Source organism: Mycotypha africana (assembly GCF_025528875.1).
Source record: "Mycotypha africana strain NRRL 2978 chromosome Unknown BDF20scaffold_5, whole genome shotgun sequence".
Taxonomy (NCBI): Eukaryota; Fungi; Mucoromycota; class Mucoromycetes; order Mucorales; family Mycotyphaceae; genus Mycotypha; species Mycotypha africana.
This window is the reverse complement of record NW_026515729.1, coordinates 1,056,327-1,075,961: the sequence shown is the minus strand read 5'-3', so window position 1 is coordinate 1,075,961 and position 19,635 is coordinate 1,056,327. Positions and strand designations below refer to the sequence as shown.

The window sequence follows — 19,635 nt, the reverse complement described above, 5'->3', positions numbered from 1 at the left end:
CAGAGTACAATAAAAGAGGAAAGATGGGTAATAAGGTTGATTGGTACCTTTTAACTGCAATTTAAATCAGAATTTTATATGTGGTACCACCTGAAAAAAAAAAGACAAACTTGAGGCGATCCCTTACAGGGTTTCATCACCTTTCTTCCTCTTATTAAACCATAACAGTACATCTTTTGTTTCCTCAAAAATCATAAATGTTACTGCATTAGCTGGCCCAACTTTCACAAGAGAAGGTGCGAGGCCCTTATATAAACTTCGAAAACCCTCTTGTTTGATGACTATACGGAACGAACACCACAGAGATCGACTCTTCACGTTCGTCACAACGTGATTATTATCCATTCCTTCCATTTGCATCCGTCTTCGAATCAAATCGAAAGGATACACTATTGTTTTACTGACCAGGCCGGAGGCTGCACCACTTATCATGTCATGTGTGGGCTTGTAACTTGCATTTACAATTTGCTCGTCCTGAATTTTTCGTTCGAATGTTAGTTACTGTCAACCATCACAGCGAAACGGCTTTTAATATAATATACATTACTCTGAGTCTTTTAAATGCTTTTGCTGATAGATCGTACGTTGAAAACAATAAACCCATATAAGGCATTATCTGAACTATGGCTGGCCATAAGCCTCTATAAAATCCTTTGAAGCCTTCTAGTTTGTATATATTTATCATGGCTCGTGCGACGGTCACGTTGTGCTTTTTCGTTATAATTGAATATTTAAATTACTCCATTCGGTTGAACTGATGGATTGCTATTAATTGTTAGGTACTAACCTTCTGTTGCTGTTGTGCAGCAAACCTGGTCCTTAGCAAATCAAAAGGATATGTAGCGGATGTTGCAGCGCAACCAGCTAACATACCGCTACCGAAGGTTTTCAATGTATGTGGTACTCTTTGATTTTTGTCTACTGTTTCAATAAATTGTTCAAGTTGTTTGTAAGCCCAAAATTCAACTGCACTGTAGGACAGGTACAAATATTCTGCTGGCATGTTTCCTTTATACAATCCCTGATTAAACGTAAAACAGTTCAAGCAATTTATGTAGATCTCTACCCCGCAAAACCAAATATCATCTTACCCTGATCCCTTCTTCCTTTAGAATAGTTCGAAAAGCTTGTGTTATGTTGGAATACTTTACATTTGCTACATTTGGCCCATCTTTTCTAAAACCAAAATGAGTTCGATGTGTTTGAAGTTGCATTCGAATCTTCACGACATCTAAAGGTGCAATGACAGCTCTTTCGTATTCATGCATAAGTGTTGGGGACTGTTTATTTCTGAACAAGAGCGTAGGGTAAGTAGCCCACAAACCTTGAAACAACTCCGGCTACTGCACCACAAAATGCTAGCTCACTACTTGAGAGATCAGCATCGGTTACATAAGACGGCATTCTATTCTCTTGTTGTGTCTGTTATAGTGTTTTGAGAAAAAAAGAAATATTCCGTTTACTGTTTTCAACAATGAATGTACTGTACAAACTATCTGAATTTTAAAAGAAGAAATGTGGGGGGGGCAGAAACTTTAAAGCTCTTCCATAAAAGTGACCCACAGGGAGCAAAAGTTCAAAACGTACTGAAGCACTTCAACATTTTACCGCGCTTGGCTCCTGTTCGTAGACGGGCTCTTTTTATCCGTGTTCTAAGTTGCCCGAATAGGCTATTTTCTACTATGCCTTCAGCGGACTACGAATTACATACCTAGTGCGGGCACCTTCGCTTAAAAGATTAAGGTTGAATTTCAAATGAGGAAGTAAGCAAAGCTGTGATCCCTGAAAAACTAGAAAGATCTGTATTAAATTGAGAGACAAATTAGATAGATGACGTAGAACAATTGTGTGTCGTAAAACTATAAGTATCATTATTCTTTATTCAATTTATAGTATTTGGATAGATCATTCTAGGTCATTCAAACGCAGCGATGACAGCTTGATATCTGTTATATAGCAAATTGAGAAGAGAAGATCCTCGATATGAAGACAGTTCTACATTCATTCAGTCATTGCTCAATATTATCCTTACTTTTTCCTCATTCTCTCATGATTTATTCTTTCAAAAAGCTTTTCGCACTGCGTGCACTACGAACATAAAATACCGATTCTGCTAACCAACCCAGGGACAATATCCAACAGAATACTTCTGAAACTCGAAACATTGTACAAGCTTTGTCCATGCCAGTAACCCAAGGAAAAGCTACAGGATTATTAAATATTACTTTCCATTGCATATAATTTGTCCACAAACAATCCATAGCTGATCCATCAGCCATCACATCAGCACCCGGCAATACTGGCAGCAGCGCGGCTAGCAACACAGCTGCTGTAAAGATAAATATAGTGCTCCGCAAAATTTTCGATGGCAACCAAGCTTTATAATTAGGACTAAGATCAGAAGCCAAAATAATGCTGTAAAGGACAGACGATACTGTAGTTATAAGCATATAGACGTAGGTTGCTGGGTATGCAAACGTTGCGAAACTACCTATACACCACGAAGAATTCTGAATTAGCTAGCCAGTTTGAGCTGTATGTTAATCATGACTTCTTCTCGCTTGTTTTTCAGATAACATCTGTTTCAAACTGTTCACTTTAAACTCACCAAAACCGGCCGCTGATGCTCCATTATCAATAAATGATCTGATAGCGGTGCTTACCCCGACAAGAAGACCAAACAAAACTAAGCCTATTGTTGCATTCCAAATATGAAGGAGCTGAATTGTATGAATCGACTTCATGATAAAGGAGCGTAGAAAGTATGAAGAAAATGAGGAAAGTCAATTGAAGGAGTTAGCAGACACCAGACGATCCCCTTTTCACCAACAGGAATCAATTGTGTTACTATCAATTTGTAACTAACACGCATCGTGATTTCGCAGGAGAATCTGATCCCAAAAGGGGACAACGACATCTTCCAAATCATCTCAGCTGCAGTCAAGATTCTCGAACCTGAAACCTCCCTTCTCGACTATGACAGTTTTGATAACCTGATTAATTAGATAATTAAAAGTAAATATTATGAGATCAACCGGGAAGTTTTGCAGCTCTCTTCTTTTCTTTCTTTTCCAAATCACTACCGTGTATTTTTTTATTTTTTTTTTTGAAAAAGTTTTCATCTTTGCCCTTTTCCGACATGTCGCTTGTAACAGATAACAACCACTCTGAGGAAGTAAAAATCATGCGCAAGCTTCATGGCAACCTTGTGCTTGAAGAGTCTGGATTCTTTTCAAAAATCACTCAAAAGGATTCACAATTGAACAAGAACGCCGCTGAATCATACTACAGCAATTGGAAGGATGCCGGTCGCTTAGAAGACAATGAAAAGGATGTTGAACAAAGACGATATGAAGCACAAAATATGACCAACTCTTTCTACGATTTGGTAACTGATTTTTACGAATATGGTTGGGGGCAATCATTCCATTTTGCAAAACTGTATAAAGGTAACCTACGCTTCATAGTTGTGTGTGCATACTGTAGCTAAAATTGCTTTGAATCTGTGGGTGCTATTAGGAGACTCTTTCAGAGAGAACATCAATAGACATGAAGCATATTTGGCCTTGAAGCTTGGACTCAAGAAAGGCATGCGTGTTCTTGTGAGTAGTCTTACTGAATGTGAAACGTTGAATAGTGCTACTGTTATTTATCCTATCCATTGTAAATGCTGCTTTTATTTTTATAGGATACTGGCTGTGGTGTTGGTAAGTGAGACTGATAAAATGGATAAATTATACTCATTGTGAGAAAAACTGACTCTATTACTTCAATATGCATGCAGGCGGTCCTTTGAGAGAAGTGGTTAAGGCTTCCAATGGAGCTCACGTCACGGGTCTAAACAATAACGCATACCAAATTCAGAGATGCGAAGCCTACTCAAAGAAGTATGGATTATCCGAATATACTAGTTTCGTTAAAGGCGATTTCACCAAAATGCCTATTGCTGATCAAACATTCGACGCCGTTTTCTCTGTTGAGGCTACAGTTCATGCACCACGCTTAGAACAGGTCTATGGTGAGATTTTCCGCGTTTTAAAACCAGGGGGAAGATTTGCCTGTTATGAATGGTGCACAACAGATATGTACGATGAATCTGATATGTCGATGAAGAAAGTGGTACACGCCATTGAAAAAGGCAATTCTATCTCCAAATTGTACACTATTTCAGAATGTTTACAAGCCTTGAAGTCAGTGGGATTCAACGTCATAGAATCAGAAGATATGGGTGTCGTTGATGATGCTACAAACCCATGGTATAATTCCTTAAAAGCACCAGATAAAGGGTTACGTGGATTCTTGAGATCACCCTCAGGTCGTGCATATACTAATACACTCTTAACATTCCTTGACAAATTCAAACTGGTGCCACCTGGTGTATTGGCCACTTCACAATTGCTTAATGGTGCTGCCGACAACTTGGTTGCAGGCGGTGAAATGGGAATTTTCACTCCTATGTTCTTCTTCCTCGTAGAAAAGCCTATGGACGCCTAAACTGCTTCTACTTGAAATTAACCGACATTTAACCGAGTACATCTGTTCATGAAACAATTCGATATTATAATAAGATATATAAACTCTTCATAAAAAAAATAAATAAAAAGACCGCTTGTACGCAGCATTTCAGAGTCGTTTTTTGCGTACCTAAATTTTTTATCTGAAACCACGAGATAAGCTTAAGCTGAAGTGAAGTAGTGGCTTACTTAAATTATGCGGATGGCTGCTTTTCTTCGTACATCGCATTGATGAACCAATATTAAAATTTTTATTTTATTTTTTTTTCCATACTCCACTCTAAAAGGAAAACATTTGCTTTTTGACGTTTTTGTTTCCCCTCTCTTTCACTCTCTCACTTTTTTACAAAAAGAAGAATAAAAATGGGTTCCAACAAGGTCACCAAGAAGGATAATAAGAATGCTAAGAAAGATAAGGTTACCAAGAAGGTAGTCAAGAAGGAAGAAACCCCCGAAACAAGCTCCAGCAGCTCTGAATCGTCCTCCTCCTCCTCTGAGTCTTCCTCTGAAGAAGAGGAAGAAGAGACAGAAACTAAGTCAGAAGATAAGGAAAAAGAGTCTGAAAGTTCATCAAGCAGCAGCGAAGAATCCGAGAGCTCTGACGAAGAAGAAGAAAAAGAAGAAGAAGAAAAGGCTGATGAGAACTCAGCCAGTGAATCCAGCTCGAGCTCTTCCGAAGAAGACTCTTCTGAAGCCTCCGACAGCTCTTCAGAGGAAGAGGAAGAGAAGTCAATGGAAGTTGACGAAACAGAGAACAAGAATAATAAGAGAAAGGCTGATACGTCTGATGACGATAATGAAAACCCTGCTAAGGCTGCCAAGACTGAAGAAAAATTCACCGTTTGGTGTGGTGGTCTCAACTGGGAAGCCACTGTTGAGCAAATTAAGGAACATTTCGCTCAATGCGGTGAAATTGTTGACGTTAGACTTAGAATGGACAATGCTACTGGCAAAAACAAAGGCTTCTGTCATGTTGATTTTGCTACTAAAGAAGGTCAAGAAGCTGCTCTCGCTTTATCCAATACCGAATTCTTAGGTCGTACCATTCGTTTAGATAGCGCCGATGGCAACAATCGTCAGCGTACAAAGAAAGATGAAAACTATGGACCTAGAACCAATAAGGTTTTCTGCGCCAATCTCAACCGTGATTTTGATGAAGAATCCCACCGTAATTCACTCAATGAACATTTTGGCAAGTTCGGTAAGATTGTCGATATCAGAATTCCCTATGACAGAGAAAGTGGTGCTATGAAGGGTATCGCTTATATTGAATTCGAAAACCCCGATCAAGCTGAAGCTGCTGTGACTGGAATGAACGGTGTTGAGGTCAACGGTCGCCCTCTTCGTACTGATTACTCTGGTTCCAATGATCGTGATCGTGTTAATCAACGTGGCGGTCGCGGTGGACCCCGTGGTGGTCGTGGCGGATTCCGTGGTGGTCGCGGTGGTGGACGTGGTGGTTTCCGTGGCGGACGTGGTGGTTTCCGTGGACGTGATTAGTGGGCTCGCTCACAAAAAATTCTACATGAATAATCATTAATCTACATTTCCAAACTTTTATTCTATGTATTACCTTGTTAAACTTTAGACCTTTTGGTTCGTCATATTGTAAATATATATCTAGATGAATTTTATTTTCCATACTTTTCTTGTTATTCAATAAATAAGCTTACTGTATATCCTATACAAAAATAACTAGTGGCATTTGTAATTACTACCTAACAGAGCAATAAATAAGGAATGTTTACAGCCGCAAGAAAGCCGTTGTTGGCTAGTTTTTTTATTACTGAGTTATCCCTGCGGTATCACCAATGCCAACGCTATAACCTCTTGAACAGCGATCATGAGAGTATTTTCTGAGTGATAAAAAGAGAACGTCCATTTTGTAGACAAACATTTTCCAAGTTCAGTAAGTGACATCTTCGCATCACACTACAGCTGTTCAGCCTTTTATTGCATTCTATAATCATTTAAAAGGATTCTCAGACCTCGCTGTGGTAATCGAGACGACGCAACACCATCATGGGCCGTCTGCCGTAAAAATAATACACCAGACATATCAGGTGTAGAAGCCCTTTTACGTATAATTCGGTGGCGATAATGGCTTGTATTTACATTCGCTGTTGCTCTGGTATCCGATGCCTCTGTTACTTTATTCTCGCAACCATATATGACACCGATATCTTCATTCTTACTGCTTCCAATGAGGCTACTTTCCCCTTCTGCTAAAGTAGCAGTGCTGCTTCTCTGTCTTTTATGTTTTAATGAGTGTATTGTTTCCTGAGCTTGTTCCAACATTTCCATATATTCACGAATCCTGTCAGCAATAATATCAGCACTCCCTTGCCGCTTTTTCTGATGATTAGCAATAGCAATCATTTTTCCTTTCAATCGGTTCGTTTCATGGACGACCTAGTAAAGCATTGCTGTCTCATCAGCTGAAGAATCTCAAACTTGTTGTTGCAGCAAAAATATAAGCAAACACTTACTGTGGATAAATTTGAAAAGATGCGTTGCATCGTGCGAGTTGCGTATTTGTCCGCTTTCTTTTGTTTTTGCAGAGATTTCTCCAACAAGATTTGTAGGTTAACACTCACTTCCTGAGTAACTGTTAAGCCTTCTTCCACCTTGACTATAATGACGGTATCATCAGCAGCTGTTTGAGATGTAATATAAAGCTGCATTACTTACGAACTCTATTCTTTGAATGTTTCTATACGATACAGGTCGATTACAAACGCAAATAAAAAAAAAGTCAAAATCATACAGAATTTTCATGCAAAATGACAGCAAAGTAAACACTACCAGATCAAGCTCCATGCTAATCATTTGACGTTCCAGTATACTCATATCTCCCTTAAACTGACTTATGCCTTCCCTAATCTGCTCAATTTCTTTCAAAAATTGAATTCTCTCATGTATAGATACATAATAGCAGTCAATAAGAGATGCATCTGTCTCCTGTGTGTGCTGATAGTTCAAAGGTGTTGATGAGGAAGTAAGGAACTCTGTCTATATTAAAAGAAAGAGGGAGGAGTTTATACATTTGTGACCCATATGCCCTCTATAGAGGAAAACAGTCTCTTTGTACCTGTCCATAGGGGTCGTCATCAGTGATCTTTTCTAGGTCTTCAACATACGGAAACTTTTCAGATAAACCGTCATCTACTGAAGTAGATGAATCTGAAAAAAATGATAGAGTGGACGGATTTTCGTAAGGAATGGTGTCTAGTAATGTTTGATGAAGTTAGCATCACTCTCAGTTCTTATAAGGATAGAAGCTTTTCAAACCTTCCAAGTAGTCTTCTTTTCCCTTTGCAGTTGTGTTCCAATCATTGAAACAGTCTGTATTATAGTAATCAACGTCAAATTTTAACTTTGCAAGGTAATAAAAGGAAGTAAGTCGCGCCTACTCCATATTGAAAGCAAGGGATCATGTACAGCACTTTGTGGGTTGTACCTTTGCATTTTTCTCGACATTCATTTAGCGTATCATGAATTCGTAATGGAATCGACTTTTTGGTGTAAATAAAGGAGAGAGAAAAGTAAAGCATAACAAAACAGAAACTTTTCCCCATTTTATTCAAATATACTCGAGTCTGCGTCACCCAACAACGTCAATCATATCAGTTGCTAATAATCATTTGTTATGCATTAACACTGAAAAAGGGGAGTAGAAAAATTAGTATACTTATGAGGACTTTGGTTTGTATGTATTGCTGCCAAATAGAAATTGAAACCCGGCCATTCTTCATGCATGAAAAGAAGCGCTGTAAGGTATTTTTAAACACATACAGCAGCTTTGAGGCGTTCGAGAATATCTAATTTGAACAAGCCATGACGATTCTATTTTGTAATAGTGTCTGTGATGATTGCCTGCTTCTCACTTAAAAAGTGCTTATTACTGCATTGCCGACTCGTTTAATGTCACCTCATAAAAATTTGCCACAAGATAACATGACCGTCGCATTGTCATACCTTGTCCATGAAGTTGCCCAAACGCAATTACATTACTATTCTATGGCACGCTGTAAGAAAGCCTCTGAAATGTAGGAGCTGTCGATATCTTCAGAAAATGAATTCACTGTAGTCAGTAGGGTGCTTCAATGGCAAGCTTAATGTAGTTACGGGTCTTCCATTCGCTCAAAGATCAGGGCATTGTCGAAAGGAGACGGTCGGCGGGAGCTCAACCAAAAATTCATTTCGACTGGGCTATCTTTTTTGTGTTTTAAGGGGGAAGGTGACACCCCTTTCCCCTCATTTTCTGTGCTAATCAATGTCGAACAGAACAATTATTTTACGTTTGCATAAAGTTGCCATTTCTCGAACTAGGCCTGCTATTGCTCGTCATAGACGGTCGTATGTGACTCGCTCAAAGAAAACAGTGACAACCTCTATGGGAGGCATTTTTGAGCCCTTCTTAGACAACAAGATGTAAGTGACAAAAGCTTGAGATGCCTTTGATGGAGAAGCTGATCAACGATTGCCATTGAAATCAACTTTGCCATTTCAACACTTAACCAAAACTCATAGTGATAGAACCCACAAGGAGGAAGAAAAGCCTTTAAATCCCAGAGAACTACTGTCAAAAGTAAACATAAACGGTAACAGCAAAGAAGATATTGGATGCAAAAGGAACATGGTAAAAGGGACGGTAGTCTGATCTTTTTTTGGACCTTTAGATATCCTTCCTGATGAAGGTTTGTTGAGATTATCGATACAACATAAACAAACAACTTTAACTGTTGAAAAGCAAAAGGAAATAGCAGCTATTTTATTAGATAATATCAAGCATGATAAGACGGATGATGACAAGATTTTGAAATGTAAGAGTCTCATAAAAATAGTGTAATATGCGTACTCGGTACTCTTTTAGCTTACCGAACAGAATTCGAATTAGTGGCGAATAAAGATATCGCCGAACTTACAGCGTTTGGAAACATATTATTACGAAGTTCCAAATGTAAGCTAATCAATGGTGAAAAACATAAGCCTGCTCAGAGATAATAATTTACTGACCATGGGTGCGAAAAAAAAACCCAAAAAAAACATGCAACAGTCGGTGCGCCGCTAGCATTTGAACTTTATAAACTTGCTATGCGAAAAGGAGATGATAGAGGAGCTTTTAGTTATGCCAATATGGTTTATCGTGGATACCGCGGCACACCGAAAAACGAAGAAAAAGGAATCCAGATTATGTCCCAACTTGCTCAAAAAGGCCATCCTTATGCTCAAATGAACTTGGCCGCTATCATTATGAGAACGCAACCCGATCGCGTTGAAGCAGCCATCAAACTCTACGAATTAGCCGGTCGAGCTGGACTTGACCAAGCATATACAGAGTTAGGCCGTATGTTTCGGCTAGGTTACGGTGTCCATCAGGACCATAGCAAAGCAATTGATTATTTTCAAAAAGGTGCACAGATGGGCAATCCCCAATGCCACTTTATGTTGGGTGTGTATTGGTCGTCTGGTTTAATAGCAAATACAAAAGAACCAGACCAAAAAAAAGCATTCAAACACTTTCAAAAGGCAGCTATGAAGGGAATGGCCGAAGCGCAGTATAACGTGGGTCTCCGCTATTTAAAAGGGCATGGCGTTGAGCAGAATAGCTTTAATGCGGTGGAGTTTTTTCGTATGGCGGCATTGCAAGGTTTCCAATTAGCCCAAGTCAATCTGGCGGGTATGTATGCTGAAGGAAGAGGTGTTAAGCCGGACTTGGAAGAGTCTAAAACATGGCTAGCCAAAGCAGCAGCGATAGGTGGTCCAATCGGCAAAGATGCTCAGAAAAGGATAGAAGAAATTGATCGTATACAAGGCAAGAAAGATGATAGCAAATGTACTATTATGTAATTCATCATCCGTTTTGTGAATAAAGGTCGATCGTTATCTTATATTCGAAAAAAGTTACGTTGGTATATCTTCTACAATTGCATCCAACGTCATCTATAAAGACGACCTGACTGTATCTACTAATCCTACCGCTGCCCTTATGATACGATGATGAACGGAAATGCGTCCAATAAAAATATCTTAGCAAGTCTGTAATAAACTCTTAACAATTGGAACACACAAACACCAGTCCGCCATTTACATATATTGGTTTCTACAGCTATTTACCACAAATCTAGCTCTAAAACCCTTACATCTTTTATTGCAGGTTTGATATTTTCGCATGCATAATTCTAATCAGTCAAAGCAACACATTCAATTTCAACAGCAACATCCAAAGGGAGACGAGCAACTTGAACAGCCGAACGAGCAGGTTGATGAGTAGGGAAAAACTATGGTTATCACAAACACAGATCGCGGTTAAACATATCATCAACAACCGTAGTCGGATCAAAAAAGGAAAAAGGAAAATAGTTACGGTAGCATAAACTTCATTCATAGCAGCAAAGTCATTCATGTCTCTAAGGAAGACAGTGGTTTTGACAACCTTATCAAGGCTGGAACCAGCGGCCTTCAAGACCTCAGTGAGGTTCAAAAAGACCTGCTTCGTTTGTTCCTTAATTTCACCTTCAACTACTTTACCTATTACAACGCAATATGGTTAGCGTACTACATCATTATCATCCTCCATTGATTTCCCTTCCACTATCCCGAAGGTCAAAATGAGAATTTCTCGTCTGAGCGATTACCATTATCTTACCTGTAGCAGGGTTTAAGGCAACTTGACCTGAGGTGTAAACGAAACCGTTTGCTTTGATAGCTTGAGCTATATGTTTAGATCAACAATTCAGTCAAAAAGCAGTTTCAGATTATCAGTCATCCACGCGCATTTGTTTGATTTGGGAATTTCGTTTCATTTTTTTTTTTTTTTTCTAAGCCGGTTTTTACCATAAGGACCAACAGCGGCAGGAGCGGAATCAGTGTCTATAACGATTAACATTACGGCATTAACTCTACTGTACTATCATGCTTATTTAGCTCTAAATGACTTACGAACGCGAGCTAACGACATTGTCGGAATGAAGAAAGTAGTTGAAGACTGAGGCAAATGTAGAAAGAGCTAAGGGAAAAAATTAACGTCTTTCAAAGTATTGCGTCCTGAACTGATGGCTCATTTTCATTGGGTCGGGGAACAATTTTTTTCAGATTGCGTGATAAGCTCGTTTTGTAGATTATCATAAACATTGGGCAGTTACGAGAGAGCGAAAGGCAATTGCTGGTCGTGCTTTCACAAGTTATTAGAATAACTAGGGCTAGGTCGCTAGTTGGAACTCAAGGTAAAGACATCAAAAACAAGAATATGAGCGTTATCATGGATCTACCATACTTCATTTGATAAATGAAGCTTCTTATTGAACATGCTGGAAGAGAAAGGGTTGCCAGTGAGTGTAACTGAAGCCCAATGACAATAAGGCGACCCATGGAGGATGATGCTATTATCATTGATGAAAATCCAACACCAGATGGTATAACAACTGCAGCTCTTCATCAAATGTATCCATGGACTCCTTGATCTATGGATATAAAGTTGTTAGTTTGCAAGATATGGATATGATGGATAATGCTAGCATTCTTCAACCGATGATAGTGGTTCGTAACATAAAGGCTAATGACTATATAGCTAAACCATCTGAGCAGCTTTGCTTTCTGGTGACAAGTGATATATATGAGGCGGCATTGCCCAACGAAAAAGAATATCTTTAGAATTGAGGAAGTTTCTGATGATGCTCGTTTTAGCTATTTTTACTATATTTGGCACTATTTTGAATGACATTGCAAAAAGCTTTTATTTGCAACTGCAAAATGTTATAGAAAGTAGAATAGTTCAGTTGGACACTGTACGATAGTATGCTTTGGAATAAAGCTTGTATTGTCTTTTTTATTCATCCTTATATTCACATGACGTCTTCAGTTACTATCTGATTGAAACTTGCTTTTTTGAAACTACTGTAATTTAGGTTTTGATTTAGACTTTTTTTGTGAAAAAAAATTGGGATTTGTTCAATAGATTTAATTAGATAATTCAAGTGATTGCTTTCCAACTATTTGATTTTAAGAATTCGGAGATGTCCAGTTCTTTCTGCAAGCATCACTCTCTTTAGCATGCCTGAAAGTTTTGTAGTCATTCGTACGTTTCTGAACAATGTCATACTATTCGATTGATATAGGAACAGGCTGCTTTTGCTTTCAAGTAGTCGTCGTGTGATCTTACAAAACTTCTCACTGTACGTTTCTGCAGTTTTATTAAATGCTGCCTGTAATTCCTACCATACTCAAGCAAAGTGAGTATTCTGTGCCCCGTTACAGTATAATTACCTTTAGAATGCACATTTGGCATGGAGCATTTTGACAAAAAAAATATAATCCCAAAAAATCATGCCTATCATCCAAAATTTTTCAAAATTCAATCTATATTTGGACTTTTAAAAATGTCTCAATTCATTAACCGTTACTCTTCGAAAATCAAGCGAAAAAAAAATAGTAATTGTCCGCTTTCTGAAATGTGGTGTGATTTTTCTAGGTCCGACACATTGGATTTCTAATTATAAAAAAGTGAGAAATAGAGGAACATTTTTTATTTGTTTCTCATCAATTTTTCACTATTATCATTCGAAAGAACATATGTTTTCAAGAATATTCTCTGGTATCAGAAGCGCATTAAACGCACCTAATGCACCAAGGTCTGCTCAACAGCAGAGTGGTCGGCTATCCCTCGAGGATTCGTCTGAAGAGCTTGTAACTCGAGCTACGAAACCTATTCAAATTGTACCTGGAACCGCATCATATCTTCAACAAGACAGTTTAATAGTAGCGCCACTCTTTGGTCTCTCCAACAATAGTACAGACGATTTCATGCAAAAAGATCTGATCACCAATTCACTCTATTGATACACTTGGATCAGCTTGTTTGTATAGCAGTAACCTTAGATATACCCGCCTTCATGTCAACCCGGTCATCACCCAAAGATTCATCTACTATTTATTCCTCCCATTTTTTTGCTTTGTCATCTTTTGTTCTGTACTACTCTTTTTTTTTCTTTTTTCTTTCATCCTGCAAACTTTGTTTTTCCAAATCAGAAATCTCTTTTTTACGCCCATTGAAATAACCAATAAAAGAAACCCCGTTTCCATCGTTTCAAACATTATTTAGGCAGATAGATATGCGCAAAAGGATTCATGCTTTGAGGTAATAAGCCTAAGAGTTTTTGTTTCTCCAACATCATGCATGCCAAGAGAAAAAGGGGGAGTGGAGAATCCATTGATTTGTATCTATCATGGCAGCCAACAGAAGAGTCATCATACATAAAGCTTAAAGTTCGAGTGGGTAGCATTTTCAAATCATCCATCGTATGTTATGTAACTCTATCATTGCGAATGTTAACTCATGTTGTCTGAAAGGGAAGGGATTAGCTTTGACGCAACATTCTAGTTAGCGTTTCAGACTCTAAAAGGAAAAGCCCGTGTGTTAAAGATGATTATGAGTAGGATGATAGAGGGGTATAAATCACTTTATTTTGCCTTATTCCTATAGTAAAAGTATTTGAAATAGTGGTAGTGGGGGTGATACGCTTGGTTGGGTTATCATGATGGAATAAAAAATATAAGTTATAATTATTGTAGGGATTTGTTTATGCTATCTACAGTTGGAACGATGCGATAAAGGGGAGCTTCTATTTACAACAATCTATAACGGGCAGGTCTATCCTTTGGGTATATATATGGTATACATCTGTATGTATATATCGTCTATACTTGAAGTAGTCTGTCGGTTGTCTGCACTTTCCTGCTGTACAGTGCATACTGAGTAAAGATGGTGAAATCAAACATCAGGGTACCCGCACTTCCAATAATATAAGGAACCGCTTCCAGCAAAGTAGCACGTGTAGCGTGAGGGTTGGTAAATATACTAAGAACATAGGTCAAATTACCCATAGCAGCAAAGAAAAAAAGCGCCATGGATAATCCTTCGACCGATCGACGACGGAAATTACGATAGATTTGCGGTAATCGAGAAGAAAGATAAAGAAAGGTGCATAACCAAGCGAAGAATCGACCAACCCAGATGGTATTGTTGTTATCAGCAATGAGGTTGCTTAGAACGCTGCTATCGTCAGTGATGCCGTTGCTACTGGCCATCATCATCTCATCGGTGTGATTACTAGAGAATAACGATGTAGGTGAAGATAGTGCGAAAGTAGAGTAGAAACAAAACACAAGCATCATCGTGGCATACTTCTTATGCTGAGGGGATGAAGCTAGCAAGGAAGATTGCTCGTTCATAAGCTTGGGATTGGTGCCAGCAGCTGTGATATTTGTAGAGTCTGCTCTTTCATGCTGCTGCTCTAGTTGGCGAGTGGCATCCTTTGTATTTGTGCGCTTGATGCCATCGTCTCCGTCGATCCAGCGTCGAAGACGGTTATCAGCGTATTTGACATAGTACAACCATTGTAAGCATAATACCGTATCGATGATGATAAAATAAACGGATAAGATAGTTTGGAATAACAGTTGGCCTGTGATAATACAGCCGATGAAGTTAGCAACATCACCCACGAGCCAGACTGTGAGAAACTCGAAGCTTAATCCTTCAGCATCGCGAATTCTGTAATTCTTTATCACTTGACTAAGAACAAAAAAAAAAAAAAAGATTTTATGATAAGTATGATGTATGCAATTTATTTGAGCAAAAAGTATTCAACCAATCACACAGCTCCCCCCCCCCCTTTTCCCCTATTTTTACTGCTTGAGGATAGTTCTTCAGAGTAAGAGTAGTTTACTTACGGCATTTGAGCATTTAACCAACAGAAAATAGACAAGTAGCCTAACAGCAAACTCAAAGAATCGTGCCAGCCGTATACACAATCACCAAAGAGGGTCTATATTTGGAAATCTCATTAGTTTTTCTTTCTTTCCTTTAGCATAAACTAATAATTTTCTAATTTGAATCACAGATAGGCTATCTACTACTTTACATAAATCCAGCTTATAGCAGTTGATCCGTCATTGAGAATAGGACAGGTTGTTTGCATTATAATGTGATTATGGGTATTTTGATCAATGTAAGAGTAAGATGCACTTGAAGTCGTATTAATGGGAACGAAAAATAAGAAAGCCGTATCGCAATGCATTTCCCCCCTTTTCTTTATATAAAGAAAATATGTCGGCTATTCAAAGTAACTGTGATCTGTGAGGAGACAACGAAATACCAAGCTCTGAACAGCATCTGATCAGTATTTCTTTTTAAGGAAGGTCGATGTTGATGGAGAAGAATGCCTGCCTGCCTGCCTGCCTGTCCTCTGTCCTTAATGTAGTACTTACTATGGACAAGCCATTGGCTCGTGATAAGAAAGCCATTTGTTTTATGTTTTATGAGTGCAATGCCTGTGTTTTTACTTTATTATTGTTTTCGTTACGTTATAGGTATCTACATACATTACGTAAAAAAAAAAATATATATATATAGCGTTTACCTTGTCTTGGTATTACATCTTTGAAAATCACTTCAATGCAATCTATGTATCGCCTACAAAGCCACTATCAACGGATAAGTATAAATTGATCATTTGTTATTGAATAGGGTCTTGGGAACAAATCACTCAAAACCAAGCATATCATTTTCAACGAGAAAAGCTGTGTTACTTTAGTAGCATTTGACACAAATGGCAGTTTTCAATAGATCTTTTGGATTTTGAGTTATTAAGTGTAACCATTTTGAGATTATTTTTTTTTTCTTGTAGTTTTTAACGAAACCAAAAGTTTATATGGCAAGATCTAATTCATACGATAAGCATAATGATACAAATACCTCATCTCACGCCAACGCATGTCATTATGCCTTTGGAGATTTGCACCTACGGAACGTCCAGGAATTGTTCTGGTTATTGTGCTATAGCCGAAATGAATGACGTCGATGGAAGAGCTCTCATTGACTTTCTATATACTATTGAAAATGCTTTTTTGAATATTCTTCTCCACTCATCTCACGAATCATACAAGTTTATGCAAAGGCAGATCAACAGTAGCTTCTCTCAGGTCAAGTTTTGATCTCTGCCATGTCACACAAACCTTGGTCTACCGACATTTCCTTATCACCAAGTTTTCATCTCACACTGCTTGTTCCAACTTTTCTTTCAATTTGTTCTATGAGAATTGAGAGAAAATGGTCCTTCTTAAACGACGGTCAACGTTTGTCTCTTTCACCTCTCTTCTTTCGGTCGAGTATGCCAAAGTTGTCCGTAGCTGTCTTTTCAAGAGTCACCGTTATTCATTCTCTACAAAGCCAACAACAACAACAACAACAACAGTAGTCAACAGGCCTCCTAAGTATGATCTCACCAGCGATACAGCCACGCAACCGACAGACGAAATGTTTGACATAATGAAAGCTGCAAGTCGTGGTGATGATGTGTTTGAGGTGAGCCCACCTACCCTACGTGTAGCATGTGATGTCAACGTCATCATCTTTCACTTTCTCTACGGGATGTTAAACAATGCATACTCTCTCTTTGGCTCACGTCATGCTTAGGATGACACTTCGGTCAGAGAACTCGAATTCTACGTAGCCAAGCTACTTGGAAAAGAAGCCGCTTTGTTTTGTGCAAGTGGCACCATGACCAACCAGCTCGGCCTTCGTCTTTTATTAACACAGCCGCCCCATTCGGTATTGTGTGATGCTCGATCTCACGTTTATCTGTACGAATGCGGCGGCATTGCTTACCACTCTCAAGCCAGTGTATCGCCCGTCATGCCAAAAAATAACCATCATTTAACCGTCAACGATATTGCCTCCAATTTACTCACGGATCCATCGCACATGCCCGTTACCAAGGTCATCTCGTTAGAAAACACTCTCAATGGCACCATCATGCCTTTAAATGAAATAAAACGTATCTATGCATTTGCTCAGCAACACCAGTTAAAATTGCACCTGGATGGCGCTCGTTTATGGAATGCTAGCCAGGAAACCGGCATTCCATTGCATGAATATGGACAGTACTTTGATACCATTTCCCTTTGCTTGTCCAAGGGTGTGGGAGCCCCGATAGGGTCGATCTTGGTCAGTTCGAAAGCAAACATCGCTCGAGCTCGTCATTTACGAAAAATGTTGGGTGGGGGCTGGCGGCAAGCAGGTTGCTTAGCGAGTGCAGCCCTTCATTGTATACAACATGTAGTTCCTACCATGAAAGAGACGCATCAATTGACAAGAAGGTTAGCGAACGTTCTTGTAAAGCAATTAGGGATGCAGCTGAGCGTCCCCTGTGAGACAAACATGATATGGCTGAATGCATCAGGGACGACGTCTACAGCAGATTCGTCTTCCGTTTGTATCACACTGGACGAACTAGCCCGGGAATTGGAGAAGAAAAGTATTCGTATTCCTAACTGCGGCGACAATACGACTGAAACCAGGTTGGTCTTACATTATCAAATTACTCAATCAGTAGTAGACGCAATTGTTCAAGCAACGTCAGACCTAATGGAAAGAAAGAAGGTTGAACTTTTGAATGTCAGTGCCCTTAGCAATGTCTCAGATTCTCGTTCTCGGCACTCATCGGCTCCTCAACAGCCACCACTAACATTGTACGCCCATCCCTACCTTGTTCGAGACGCCTATTCCTCAAGGAACCAAAAGGACGATGAAACCTTTACCCAAAAGTAACAGGACCACCCCCGCCCCCTTCTCCACGAAGAGACTTTACAAACATTGAAACATTAGTACTCAGAAGCAGTGGTTACGAGCAACTTCTATTTTATTTTTGAAGGCCGACAAATAAATAAATAAGTAGTAATAATTGAATAAGTAGAGATAGTAAGAGACTATGTACAGGATATGAGGTTTGAAAGGAATTCCAATCAGAGGGGATATCATAAAGCAGTGGAATAGGCTGAACAGCACGAATGTCAGCGTTAAAAGGAAACAACAACAAGCAGCCATATCATTAAGCGACTGGCTGTGATCCACATTTAAGGGTGTCATCAAAGGAGCAATAATCTTCGTGGCAAAAGATAGAGACATCGACACCGCAATTGGGACAGAAAGTATAGAGAACGTGAGCAGCAGAAGAAGCAGAAGGACTGTCTGATTTGATTTTGTTCTTGGGCGTCCAAAAGTAGCTGTTATCGAAGAATGAAGAGACTGAAGAAGAGTCGATGGAGGTGGAAGAGACGGAAGAAGTTCTTGAACACATGCGATCCATAGCTTAAGTTTGTTTGTATGTGAATGCGTATAAATGTGGCGTGGTTTGATAATGCAGAAGACGGTTTATTGAATAATGCGGGTATAAATGCCAACTTTGAAGAAAAAGAAAAAGTGTCAAGAATTGACTGTGTTATTGGTAATATGGAAAAAGATGCTTAAAGTAGTATTGTAACAGAAGTGTTTACTATGAAAAGTTAATGAATCCAAAAAAATGGAAAAACACCGTATTCTGCTGTATTTATATTATTTTTCTTTTTTGCCATGCCATGGAAAAGTTAGGCATTCTCGTTACTCTGCTGTCATGCTGATTTTGGCATGCGGGGAAGTAGCCGAATGCTCGAATTGGATAAATTTTCAAATTAACCAATCAGCAGCGCATGCTTCCGTACGGAAGTCAAAACTATTCGCGAAACCATTTATTTATCATTTCTTCCACGTTGAATATTCTTTGATCTTAAACAATAAAGAGACGAAAAAGAAAATTTTCAGTACCAAAAATTTATGAAGAAGACATCACAGACATTCTTCTTTTGCTGTAATGCCCTCCATGCGTCGTTTTTTATGTATTATCATGGATGAAAAAGTGCGTCTAACGCTCAGTTACTTCTTATTCAAATGCATCGTGTTTGAAAACCGCGATTTTATAGCGCCAAGAGATGTACATCTTTGTGTTGGCTCTGGGTTATGAGAATTGTTTACAAGGTGAATCCAATTTTATTTTAGCACTAGCATGGGCAATATAACAAAGTGAAACAACTTTTTAGAGCTGTTTTAGATGTGTAAGTATTACATAGCAGAAAAGAGACTTTGTTTGTTTGCAATCCTTTTGAAGAAAACTTTATCAGTAACTGTAAAAGAAAATACCAGTTTTACAGGCCTTACATGCTTGGATTTATGATCAAATGCAAGTACTCAAAAGAAAGAAGAAGGAATAAGTCCATTGAAATGTTATGAAGAGTAAATGAGGCA

General features: G+C 38.8%; 10 protein-coding genes across 10 annotated transcripts; 5 read left to right on the top strand and 5 right to left on the bottom strand.

The window, feature by feature from the left end:
- Positions 1-123: 123 nt before the first annotated feature.
- On the bottom strand, positions 124-1,404 carry BDF20DRAFT_835433 (mitochondrial carrier domain-containing protein; the record flags this gene model as incomplete). Its single annotated transcript, XM_053078840.1, has 5 exons — positions 124-474; positions 548-709; positions 788-1,021; positions 1,092-1,290; positions 1,325-1,404. The coding sequence occupies 5 exons, from the start codon at positions 1,402-1,404 to the stop codon at positions 124-126; spliced, it is 1,026 nt and encodes a 341-aa protein (XP_052936350.1).
- Positions 1,405-1,605: 201 nt separating this feature from the next.
- On the bottom strand, positions 1,606-3,080 carry BDF20DRAFT_869314 (uncharacterized protein). Its single transcript, XM_053080990.1, has 2 exons — positions 2,609-3,080; positions 1,606-2,491 (listed from the first exon to the last, which is right to left on the bottom strand). The coding sequence occupies exons 1-2, from the start codon at positions 2,742-2,744 to the stop codon at positions 2,055-2,057; spliced, it is 573 nt and encodes a 190-aa protein (XP_052936349.1). The 5' UTR covers positions 2,745-3,080; the 3' UTR covers positions 1,606-2,054.
- Positions 3,058-4,643, top strand: BDF20DRAFT_869310 (S-adenosyl-L-methionine-dependent methyltransferase). The gene is made up of 4 exons (XM_053080989.1): positions 3,058-3,449; positions 3,520-3,602; positions 3,689-3,707; positions 3,785-4,643. Exons 1-4 carry the CDS (start codon positions 3,140-3,142, stop codon positions 4,492-4,494), a joined length of 1,122 nt encoding a protein of 373 aa, XP_052936348.1. The 5' UTR covers positions 3,058-3,139; the 3' UTR covers positions 4,495-4,643.
- A 483-nt stretch (positions 4,644-5,126) lies between these two features.
- Positions 5,127-6,002, top strand: BDF20DRAFT_803135 (uncharacterized protein; the record flags this gene model as incomplete). Its single annotated transcript, XM_053076430.1, has 1 exon — positions 5,127-6,002. A coding segment is annotated over one exon (876 nt), but the record flags the coding sequence as incomplete, so codon positions are not given.
- A 237-nt stretch (positions 6,003-6,239) lies between these two features.
- BDF20DRAFT_502919 (uncharacterized protein) lies at positions 6,240-8,226 on the bottom strand. Its single transcript, XM_053075613.1, has 7 exons — positions 7,975-8,226; positions 7,806-7,890; positions 7,606-7,742; positions 7,320-7,526; positions 7,206-7,227; positions 7,004-7,146; positions 6,240-6,926 (listed from the first exon to the last, which is right to left on the bottom strand). Exons 1-7 carry the CDS (start codon positions 7,996-7,998, stop codon positions 6,465-6,467), a joined length of 1,080 nt encoding a protein of 359 aa, XP_052936346.1. The 5' UTR covers positions 7,999-8,226; the 3' UTR covers positions 6,240-6,464.
- A 41-nt stretch (positions 8,227-8,267) lies between these two features.
- BDF20DRAFT_835428 (uncharacterized protein) lies at positions 8,268-10,367 on the top strand (the record flags this gene model as incomplete). Its single annotated transcript, XM_053078839.1, has 7 exons — positions 8,268-8,286; positions 8,410-8,544; positions 8,828-8,948; positions 9,048-9,156; positions 9,268-9,340; positions 9,391-9,477; positions 9,574-10,367. 7 exons carry the CDS (start codon positions 8,268-8,270, stop codon positions 10,365-10,367), a joined length of 1,338 nt encoding a protein of 445 aa, XP_052936345.1.
- Positions 10,368-10,699: 332 nt separating this feature from the next.
- On the bottom strand, positions 10,700-11,478 carry BDF20DRAFT_912989 (endoribonuclease L-PSP; the record flags this gene model as incomplete). The annotated part of the gene is made up of 5 exons (XM_053084012.1): positions 10,700-10,798; positions 10,885-11,048; positions 11,167-11,232; positions 11,355-11,390; positions 11,460-11,478. The coding sequence occupies 5 exons, from the start codon at positions 11,476-11,478 to the stop codon at positions 10,700-10,702; spliced, it is 384 nt and encodes a 127-aa protein (XP_052936344.1).
- A 40-nt stretch (positions 11,479-11,518) lies between these two features.
- BDF20DRAFT_1000724 (uncharacterized protein) lies at positions 11,519-13,355 on the top strand (the record flags this gene model as incomplete). Its single annotated transcript, XM_053074600.1, has 3 exons — positions 11,519-11,743; positions 11,812-11,932; positions 13,084-13,355. Exons 2-3 carry the CDS (start codon positions 11,869-11,871, stop codon positions 13,353-13,355), a joined length of 336 nt encoding a protein of 111 aa, XP_052936343.1. The 5' UTR covers positions 11,519-11,743; positions 11,812-11,868.
- Positions 13,356-14,213: 858 nt separating this feature from the next.
- BDF20DRAFT_974352 (PQ loop repeat-domain-containing protein) lies at positions 14,214-15,566 on the bottom strand (the record flags this gene model as incomplete). The annotated part of the gene is made up of 4 exons (XM_053085056.1): positions 15,440-15,566; positions 15,249-15,343; positions 14,638-15,090; positions 14,214-14,559 (listed from the first exon to the last, which is right to left on the bottom strand). The coding sequence occupies exons 1-4, from the start codon at positions 15,494-15,496 to the stop codon at positions 14,214-14,216; spliced, it is 951 nt and encodes a 316-aa protein (XP_052936342.1). The 5' UTR covers positions 15,497-15,566.
- Positions 15,567-16,626: 1,060 nt separating this feature from the next.
- Positions 16,627-18,550, top strand: BDF20DRAFT_906059 (pyridoxal phosphate-dependent transferase; the record flags this gene model as incomplete). The annotated part of the gene is made up of 3 exons (XM_053083229.1): positions 16,627-16,881; positions 16,993-17,958; positions 18,437-18,550. 3 exons carry the CDS (start codon positions 16,627-16,629, stop codon positions 18,548-18,550), a joined length of 1,335 nt encoding a protein of 444 aa, XP_052936341.1.
- Between the last annotated feature and the right edge of the window lie 1,085 nt (positions 18,551-19,635).

Coding starts and splice junctions, on each gene's coding strand:
- BDF20DRAFT_869314 (XM_053080990.1), bottom strand. CDS start 2,744: ATGAAGTCGATTCATACAATTCAGCTCCTTCATATTTGGAATGCAACA. Junction 2,492..2,608: donor AGCATCAGCGGCCGGTTTTG/GTGAGTTTAAAG, acceptor CGTGGTGTATAG/GTAGTTTCGCAACGTTTGCA.
- BDF20DRAFT_869310 (XM_053080989.1), top strand. CDS start 3,140: ATGTCGCTTGTAACAGATAACAACCACTCTGAGGAAGTAAAAATCATG. Junction 3,450..3,519: donor TTTTGCAAAACTGTATAAAG/GTAACCTACGCT, acceptor GGGTGCTATTAG/GAGACTCTTTCAGAGAGAAC.
- BDF20DRAFT_502919 (XM_053075613.1), bottom strand. CDS start 7,998: ATGAATGTCGAGAAAAATGCAAAG. Junction 7,743..7,805: donor AAAAGAAGACTACTTGGAAG/GTTTGAAAAGCT, acceptor AAACATTACTAG/ACACCATTCCTTACGAAAAT. Junction 7,228..7,319: donor TTAGCATGGAGCTTGATCTG/GTAGTGTTTACT, acceptor TGTATCGTATAG/AAACATTCAAAGAATAGAGT.